General features: G+C 37.9%; 1 protein-coding gene across 1 annotated transcript; it reads right to left on the minus strand.

The window, feature by feature from the left end:
* Positions 1 to 3,123: 3,123 nt before the first annotated feature.
* On the minus strand, positions 3,124 to 9,121 carry LOC139727824 (uncharacterized). Its single transcript, XM_071638797.1, has 3 exons — positions 8,594 to 9,121; positions 4,468 to 4,703; positions 3,124 to 3,695 (listed from the first exon to the last, which is right to left on the minus strand). Exons 1-3 carry the CDS (start codon positions 9,119 to 9,121, stop codon positions 3,689 to 3,691), a joined length of 771 nt encoding a protein of 256 aa, XP_071494898.1. The 3' UTR covers positions 3,124 to 3,688.
* Positions 9,122 to 10,665: the final 1,544 nt, after the last annotated feature.

A 10,665-nucleotide genomic window follows, 5' to 3' on the forward strand; every position in this document is an offset into this window, starting at 1 on the left:
CCGAACCATCTGTAACAATCCCTTTTGATTTTTTTTTTGTTTAAATTCATTGAAGCGTGAACGCCATTGCTATCTGCCAAGTCGGGCAGGCGTCGGGAAAGCTAACTGGCTCCTAATTTACTGTCCATCTTTCTGGATAAAATGGAATTATAATGATTATTTTCAATTTAGGTTTTCTCGAGCAGGCGTGGATCATTTTTATGCATAAGATGTCATATGAAAGGAAAAAGAATGGATATTAATTCTATGGTTTTATTTTTTGCAAAAGATTGCCGAAAAAGTCTGAAAAACTCATTCAAAGGCGCCATTTGCTCGTGCAAATGAAAATTTAGTAGCATTACTGTCTATTGTTCTAACTCAGTCATGCATGCATTATGAACAATGAGTTGTGCATCAAATGAAAGAAGAGAAGTATAAATTATCTTTCTATTTATGTACATCTCATAAAGCAAATATATGATTATGACCGCAAAGAACTGCAGTGAAACTCGGTTTCGTTTGTTTGTTTTTTTTTCTGGGACACGCTGTATATTACAAACTAATAATATGAAGAAATAAACTGGTAGTGGATTTTTGTTTTCGTGGAGCCAATACGTGAATTGTCAACATGTTTGGACATACTACTATATAGTTTTCATAAAGTGCATTTAAGATCAATGAGAAAAACACAATGTAAAAAAATAACTAAGAATAAAACGTACGTATTTTTTTTTAATTGTTGACCATGAAAAGACACATCCTTCAAGCACCACCTTTATCTGACGTTAAAAGAAATATGACAAGTTTTTGAAGAAAAAATATGAATAATATCATAAATATAATGAGAAAAAATAACACTCTTTTTCTATCCCTTTGGAGGGGAAGGCTAGTAACTGATCAGTGGGAATCAGTGGGAGGGAATGTTGGGGATGATAGTTCCAATCCTTGAGGGATTCATTTAAGAGTACATTACATTACATCTATTGTTTTGTGGAAATTTTTTGCTTCAGAATGGTCTCATATTCAAGTACAAATGTGCAGTTTAATGCCCCGTCACTGTACAGGCATGGTAATCTGGAAACATTAAACTGCACATTACTTGAATATGAGACCATTCTGAAGCAAATAATTTTCACACATCAATAGATATACAATGTACTCTTAAATGAATCCCACAAGGATTGGAACAATCATCCACCAGCATTCCCACTGATTCCCACTGATCAGTTACTAGCCATCCCCTTTAAATAAAGGATGACTGATGGCATAAATTCTTTGAAGCCATTCCTATCAGGGGAGTTGACCACCCAATAAATGATAAAATCGCTCCTCTCAATATCGAATTTCTTATTTAATTTCAGTAAAATTAAGCACCCGTATTTTTAACTTATGGGTATTTCTGTACATTTACCCTCACTTGTAGAAAAAAAGGGAACTGATGTCATGCACAGTGTACACATATTTCAAACACTGCAGAGATAAAATCATCAATCTAAATAATTGATATGATTCAAGGCATCGTTAAAATAGAACCAGCACCATTTTGCCGTTGACATGTTTGTTCGTTTGTTTGTTTGTTTTTTTGCAACAAACATTTGTTTTTCACACAGCATAGGAATGATTGTATGACATACGGTATTATGATAAAAAATTAGCTACTCAGTGCTGAAAAACAGAGACCAACCTTATACATGAGCTCATTACCAATCTTTGAGTGATGATAAACCACATTTACTCGGTTATATAAAATCACATACATGTATGTCAAAAAATATAACCGTCAAAGGCATAATGTACATGATAGTTCAACATTGTATTAACCAATTCTGAATAATATCACATAATATTTCAATTCGTGTTCTTATTGAATGACATAAAAAAACAACATGTGAACAAAAAAGAAGTATGGATTTAAATGGATGGACACTGTCAAATACAAGTGACGAGACTCCTTCTAAGAGATTACCTGCTTGATTAATCAAATTATATTGAACAATTAAGAACTATGCACATAAAAATAAGACCCAAAGACAGAGATTAACAAGTACTGAACAATGACACTCCAATGTAACTAATCAGATTATCTACGGTTACTGAATGCATAAATTATTGTTGCTGCTGAAAGAAAAGACAAGTAAAATATTATGCTGGTATCAAAATGCACTGTACACACATATATACTTTGTACATAAAATTGCACAGCTTACAGAATGAGAATAGTCAGGATCAGTTGAAGTTTGCGATTTATTTTGACACATTAGCCGTATGCTCATTAGCGCAATATTGCTGCTGTTGAGAAAAAAACAAACCACCATATACGTAAAATATTGTACTGGTATTAAAATGCAATGAACATTATACATTATTTGGATATTGTATAGTTTTTGAGATGTGACTAGTCCAAATGATGTTTGGCTGGATGGGTAGACAGTCAAGAAGACCTTATGTTTTTTTTTTTCTAGATAATTCATTGGATATTACGATATCTCTGAGTATTTGAAGTTTGCGATTTATTTTAGCATATCATCCTTACACTGCTGAGAAACGAACCAATAATCTACACCCCCCATTTTTCTAAGCAGAATTATTGGTCTTTTACTATCGCCCTGCATTTCAAAGACTTGATAACGAGAACAGGACAAGATGACATCATGAACATGATTAAGATCAAAAACTATGCACAACAAAAGTTGACACCTTTCATATATTAGACACTGATAACAACACATATCAAAAAAAAAAAGTGGGCAACGGGACATTTTCCCCAAAGAGGCTTAACTGCCTGGCTCTGAAAAAACAACAACAACAAACAAACAAACAAACAAATAAATAAAAACAAAACAAAAACAAAACAAAAAGCAATAACAACAGAACCAAACAAAAAAAGAACTAAAAAGTGAAAAAAAGAGGGAGACTGAAAAGGCTGCATAAGAAATGAAGCTACATGGTCATGCCTTTAGCCGCCTATGATGTTCTACCAACATTATTTCAGTCAATAGAAGTGCACCGACAGAGTCAAATCAATAGATATGAGTAAAATGACGGTTCAAGATCACTACATATTGCATTTGTCTTAGGTTCACTTTACAGGTTGTACAACAAGTAGTTTCACTTCATTTTATTCTTAAGATTTTTTTTTGTAAGTGTGTGTGTGTGTGTGCGTGTGTGTGTGTGTGCGTGTGTGCAGCGTATTCCCGAAGTACTGACTGATAACTCTAACATCATATCACCGAAAAGAAAATCTAGTTTTGTAAGTTTGTAAGAGTACCGATCAATAATTATAATGTCAAGTAGAACATGACATTTTTGTCCAGTACCGAAAAAAAAATGTTCTTTCAAATGACACAGTAATGTCCCGTTTTTATTGTCCCATGATGTCTTAATTTGTGCATTCTTAATGAGTTGTTTAATTTTGTTATTCTGTTGCAGGGCCCCAAAGAATCATAGTGTACATTCATATGTACAGGTCACTTACTGAGCTACCCTTGGTAAAGAATAGAAATAAACATTGTCCAATGTCACTCCTTTGGTAAGTCTCATTGGATTCGTGGTAGTTCCACTGGGTTCATTCCGTATTCACCCTATCATACGCCTATATCAATTTGTCCAACCTGGAGTTGGGGATGCTTCGAACACTAAGCTCATGCATGCAGGCTCGTGGGAGAGGATGCTCGCTGTTTCGGCCTCTTGCTCGGTGAATTTCTACCCGTCAATCCCTGTGTTAGGTTCGAGACGGTGTTTTTAGAAGAGTGATTTCAAACGAAAACAACAACAACAAGGAGAACACATCAGATTACGTTATTATACCAGCAGATAATAAACAGGAAAACAGAAGAATACAATAGAATAGAATAGAATAGAATAGAATACAATACAATACAATAGAATTTAATAGAATGAAATGAAATAAAATAAGATAAGATAAGATAAAATAAAATAAAATAGAATAAAATAAAACAAAATACAAAAACAGAATAAACATAAATAAGATAAATAGAAATAAAATACAATAATAAATAAACAATGAAAACATGATAAATAATAAACAAAATAGAATAAAATGGCATAACATAAAATAAAACAAAATGAAATAAAATAAAACAAAATAAAAATCATGTGACCCGTCAAGTTGTAAATACATTCACTGAAGATCGATAACCCGATTTTGGTACTTTGCAAGATTTTCTAAACTCTCATAATTCAATGTGCTTTGTCCTACTTTCTTTTAACAACCCATCACAGAAGCAATTTCAAATCTGGTCATCACATAAAAACAGATTGGGGAAAAGGCATTATGACGTCTGTGGTGGATTCATGTAATAAGCATTTCTAGAAAAGCACGGTGTTCAATACGTAGCAAGATAGGGTTCAAGACGATAAATTTTCACTCTTGTCATGTGAAACGTCCTTTTCTTTTCACATTTGCAGCTTATGTCCGATATTACTTTCATTAACAGATACAGTTGCATTTTTAGTTAACACACTCACGATAACACAGTCGTTCCACTTGTGACTCGATCATTAGCCTCCGCTCCAGACTGTGTCCGCCATACTTTGCAGCAGATGCCCGCCATACATAGCTCTCTGAGCGCGTCTCGACTCTGCTGCTTCATGAAGACGAAGACGAAAGGGTCGATGACATGGTTGCTGACCAGGAGGAAGATGACGACATAGAGATACCAGTCCGGCTGGGAGACGTCGAGCGCTTTCAACAATCGCTGAATCTACGCAATCATGGGGATATTGTGGATGGGGGAGGGGGTGTAGAGAGTTAAGGATAAATGTGATAGGCCTACTATACACACAAATGCATAAGCTGAAACAGAAAGGAAGATTGGAATGATGCAACAGTTTTACCTCATTCAATCTACCTTCTAAAACCAAAAACATGTACACACAAGTATTTTTGACATGTAATATTTTGCCCTTAGTGAACACAGATGAAGGGGAAAAACGTTGCAAGTACTTCACGTGGAGGAAAGTTGTTCTCAAAACATAATGCAAAGTGTGTATTGTTTGTACAGACATGAAACTCTCTACAAAGACAGGGGGATAATGACATTTATGTTATTGTAAGTTTGTCATCATATAAGTAATTCGGTTGGACAACAGCAGTAACAGCCCTCAAAATCTGTGTAAAACTAAGACGATCAGGAACCCAGCAGGGTAAATAAAGATTGATATGAATATATAGAATGTTGAGATGATGATATCCTATCACCATCGTGAGAAACATTCCTTGACACGACGAATAAAAGTGACAAACACACGAGCAATGCAGCTTCGTCCTTGCGAAAAGAAAGAAGTGACAAATCGAAGAAATCTCAGACAGTATATAGAATTATATATATATATATATTTTTTTTTTTTGGGGGGGGGGGGGTGGTTGCATGTTTCCAAAGATTGAAAATGCTAGCTCTAACTTGTTGCCAAGTTTTGAGCTACGCACCCATCGTTAATAAAAGTTGTGAATTTTCTGCTACTCTAGTTTGTTTAGTAGTCGATTGGATCAATGAGAAGGTACTTAAGGTATCAACAAAATGATGAACAGAGTTATTTTTTGTATCACGATCATCCTTGATTACTTTAATTACAAAATATTTGAGTTGAAAGAGAGTTAGCAATATATTCCAAAAAAAAAAAGAAGAAAAGATAGAAATCATAATATTGTCACCATTTTGTGGCCTATGATAGACCGCTTCCACAAACAAGTTCTCTTTTTCCCAGGATTTATAACCTAATCAAGTAGGGATTCTAATGACTCATTCATAACGTTCCGTTCAGTTTTTTGTTTGCCACTCAATCAGCCTATTGAGATGGGAATACACACATTGCTGCACCACCACGTGATCTGCTTTGCCGACTATCTATGACTCTCAGATAGTTAGGAAGATCATGCATGGCAGTTGGATGGCTATGAAACCAAGTTACAGCTATTCCTTTTTTTTAAATTCTATTTTGAAAGGAGTCCAGGAACAAAAACGCCTGTCATGTCATCTGGAAATTTTTCAAAAAGATCAGAGAAACTGTTTTTCAGTAATCATTTTGAATCTTTACTGAAGTTTCATCCTCATCATTCAAAATATATTTGCATTGATGTTCAGCTCTGTCACAATATCTTAATCAGACTGTATGTAACTCATTCAACGCTTCGAGTAGCATTCACCTGCGATCATAATCCTGGCTATAGTCTTCACATTAATCTGTGATCTCAATACAAGTCAAACAAATCCCACGAGACCAATATTGCATCAGGGGGCTAAATGTGTCGGTCTCGTGGGCCTTTTTTGCTTAGTGTCAAACTCGTGGCCCTTGTTTGCCTAGCGTTGGACTGATGAGCCTTACTTGCCAAGTGTTAAGTCTCATGGGCTGTATGACTCATGGGTGCCGAGCTCTTGACGTGCACCCGATAGAACTTTGCACGGAATCCTCCTCGCCGAGAAGTGATGGAATGTACTGGTGGCTAAGGAACGCTAACTTCCTCCTTTCACTCAGATATCTGTAGTACCGTAACTTGGATTTTTATGGGAGGGTACAGAATTATAAAATGTGGACTTTTTGAGTTCAGTTTATGTTCAGTTCTATTATTTTAAACAATGGGGCGCAAAAGAAGTTTTATGTGCCACTTCCGGGATTCATCGGCGAACAAGGAAAAAAAAACGCTCCCCAAACAATTATGTAAGTCTCCTTTTTTTCTTTTTATTTCCTTTTTATTCATTTTTTTCTGCCACCAAACCGAGGGGGGGGGGGGGTTCAGAGACACATTTTTTTCATTTCATATCTTTTTTAATTGTTGCTGACAAACGGGGGGGGGGGGGTCCGCGGAACCCTCTGAACCCCCATCCCCTAATTACGGGCCTGTATCTGTTCAGCTTCGTGAGATCGTAAAGGATGTAGAAAGCAGCACCCTTTATCTTCTGGCGCTCTGAATAGAGACATGATGTGCTGTTTATGCTGATAACATCGGAACTTATTGCTTAATTATGTCTTGATAATTATGTCCCTTCGTGCTTTTCCCATCCCGGTGAGGACATTATACTTTAATTATGCATTCACATTGTATTATCAAAGTATTAGGTTAGCAGCATGACAACCTCCTCGTCAGGCTTTTCATCATTTTCTCCCGCTTATAGGCAGATAATTGTTTCTCCTTGAGAATCACTCGAGCTCATTTTCTGCTTGGCTCTATGAAATTGGATCTGAAGATCCTCATTTTCCATTTTCTCTCTCCATGGCAATATCCTTCAGATAATGAGGCTAACAGATTGCTCTAGATCAGTTGTGCCAACAGCATGAAATTCGAGCATAGTAAAGAGATTCTCCAACTTAGATTGGATATTCGTTATTCCCCAGCCCACGAACTGCTCAAAGTCAACGCCCGTACGTGGCAAGGGCATTTGAATTGCTAGACACTGGCAGCACAGCGCTCTGCTCTGTTAACACAGATTTTTATTTTTATTCATTTTTTCTTAATTGAATCTGCCCTGAAGGTGCAGTGCTCTCAATCTAGACAAGACACTTAAAAAAACTCTGCTATAAATAAGTGGTGTCACAGTTCTGAGGAAATTGTGACACAAAATCCACAAGTTATGGAGAAACAAATGAAAACGCAATTGCGTTTTGTTTAGGGCACACAGCATGTCTCACGGAAGTGCAGCAAAACGAAACCGAAACGAAATCCGCTGAACCCGACTTAAAGGAAGGTAACAGGAAGCATAATCATTTCGTAATGAGCGTCATGAGTGAGTTCAAATTTCACTTTAAAGCGGATCTATTTTCATTGAGCAACCACAGACTGAGACAAATTTAAAAAAAGGAGAAAACATTCATCTCGAGAAAGAAGAGGGTAGCCACATTTCTTTTAGGGGGGGGGGGGGGTTAAAAAAGTGATGGTCAACTTCACAACCGGGCACAGATGTGGTGTGAAGGACACAAGTCCCACGGCATGGCAGGCCAAAACACTGGCCCTTTCATTCAGATGTTTAAGCGCAAAGCTCAATTACCTTCCAGACAATGATATTCGTCTTCCAATTCCCCACGCAGGAATCCTTTGTTTGTTTCTTTTTGAATATCAACTACAACAGAGATAACAAAACTGACAACGGTGACGCTGACAACAGCAGCGGTAGTCATAAACATGGTCAAAGTTTGGTTCATGATTTATGATCTACATTTCAGGCAGTCGTCTCAGCCGAACGGCTGAATCGCACCGTTTGCAATGTTTTGAAAACAAACAACGGATTTTTAGATCTTTGAAGGCTTCCGTGGAGGTAGAACGTTGGGTGGCAGAAGGCTTAACGGTGCACCACGTATTCTGTCTAGGGTATATGTGTAGCCCTGAAAAGGGCCTACCCAAGCCATAGGATCCCGGGATTGGGTAGGCCTTTTTCAGGGCCACACATATACCCTAGAAAGAATGCGTGGTGCACCCTAAGCCTTTTACCTCCCAACGGATCTTTACGTGGTAAATATGTCATGCACGATTCTGTTAGTACGTCCTTTCAGACTTACATGAGGCCTATTGACTACAATTACAAAGAGTTACACTATAATAAGAATAATGAAGTTGTGCATAACATATACATGAGGCGTAATGATAGCAAAGATAATTTACGTAAAATGGAAACCAGGATATGGTGAACACCACCGACATGACTACGACCATCTTGGACATCGATATATGTGTAGTCCTCGTCATCTCCTCAGTCCGAACTCGATGTCGAGTATTAGTTCTCCCTGTCTCAGATTCTGGGGATACATCATTTTTATTCTTATCGTTCAAGCTAGTGCGCATTTCGATGATAGAGGACGTTGGTAGGTCTGTTTCACGTTTACTTGGCTTCAATGTAAATCTCGTTCTACTGTTCCGCTGCCGTAGCTGAAAGATGACAAGGCCGTTTGACACGTACATGAGGACGAGCATGAGAGAGCCGAATGCGAGATAGATCGCCGCGAAGGCCCTGTCGCCCGGACTGCCGCGGGTCCCCGACTCGCCGGGAGGATTGCAAGTGACCTCCGTGGTATTTCCGACTACATGTTCGACAGCGTAACTCCCTACACCCATCACAGGAAGAGTGCTGATAAGGAACGACAAAGAAAGTGCGACGGATACAGCAATTTTGGCCTTGCACAAAGTCGCCATTCTATAATAGTATAACGGAGCTCGCAATGCGAAGCATCTCTCGAGGCACATTAGTGTGTTCATGAATCCCGACGCATATCCAACAGTCAATCTTATGACGTAGTTAATTTCACACTTCAAACCGGTGTTGTGTAAATCAAGGCTATTACCAATCCATAGCAAGAAGAGACTCACGAGGTCGACCGCGACTAGGGTATGGACAAGAAACGAAGGAACAGAACGACCACGCTGGCTTTTCTTGGTACGTCGACGCACTCTATAAATCACGACCAGAGCTATCGAGTTTGCCGCGATTCCTAAAATGAGGGGGATTGAATTCACGCTGATATGCAATGAAAACCCCGACATTGTTGAGGTCTACCACCATGACCATGCGAGCGGAAGTGCCGAATGACAAACAGTGTGCGCGACTAATCATTTCATTTTGCGAAAAGAGTGAAGCGCCAAAACAAGCGAATGATTATGGCGAACGGTCGTAAACAGTGAGAGGACAACATACTGTACCCGCTCCACCAGCTAGATACGTGCAGTGAGAAGGTTTTGAATGTGGCAATAGCGAAACAACATGTTTTCACACGTTGTTTCACTATTTTGATAATGAACTACTTGAGAGGTGATACACGCACGGGAAAACAATCACACACACACATACACACAACTGAACACACGTATCCACGCGAGGCTTCTTCCTCGTAGCATATCATTATAAAAGCATACAAGCTTTAAGCATCATAGTGCAATCACCTTATTCAAAATCAATTTCCATTAAAGGGTACGAAGAGAGAGAGAGAGAGAGAGAGAGAGAGAGAGAGATAGATAGACAGACAGACAAAAAGAAAGAACTGTTTGTGTTTTATTATGTTGGTGTAGCCAACATCGATTTGTTGTTTTAGCAAAATCATATTTATACTCCGATAGTAGACATATCATCCCGTTTGGAGATTTTGGGACACACAATTCACGCAATTGTTGCAACATCGGAATCAAGCGATTTAAGTCACGGAGAACTATTGTATGTGCGTTCTTTATTGAATGCAGACATAATGTATTTTCGAAATCAGCGTTGAAATCTAAAATCGGTGCAGGATTTTCTCCTCGTATGGCGTAAACATAGCTGCACACACACAAAAAAAATACTCAAGGAAAATTGTACCAATTATCACACCGGAGGAGCACATTAATGAAATGTGGATGATCAGCAATCAGATCTGTTACCACCTAATTATACTTACCAACACATGACATTACTTTTCCAAACAAATAAAACACGCCACTTAGCATGGCTTCATGGAAAGATCGCGTAGAAATGATTTGAGAGTAGGCCTACTCTCATTTGATGCAGAATAGCGCCAAGGACATTGCGTGTCAGATGTCATGTGTTATCACAATAAATATTAACGTTAAGCGCTATGTCTTTCAAAATAAAAATAAAACAATTTTTTTTTGCACATTCATGCGTAGTGCTTGTTTAAACAATGTACCACTCATCTGATGGACACATTCACTGTGAAATAGTTTTTATAATGCGACGAACCATAAAGTGT

The sequence above is a fragment of the Diadema antillarum genome, unplaced genomic scaffold (genome assembly GCF_040938485.1).
Source record: "Diadema antillarum isolate AM-2024a unplaced genomic scaffold, OU_Dant_1.0 seq00000155_RagTag, whole genome shotgun sequence".
Lineage (NCBI taxonomy): Eukaryota > Metazoa > Echinodermata > Echinoidea > Diadematoida > Diadematidae > Diadema > Diadema antillarum.

Coding starts and splice junctions, on each gene's coding strand:
- LOC139727824 (XM_071638797.1), bottom strand. CDS start 9,121: ATGGCGACTTTGTGCAAGGCCAAAATTGCTGTATCCGTCGCACTTTCT. Junction 4,704..8,593: donor TATCCTGGTTTCCATTTTAC/GTAAATTATCTT, acceptor ATGATTGCGTAG/ATTCAGCGATTGTTGAAAGC.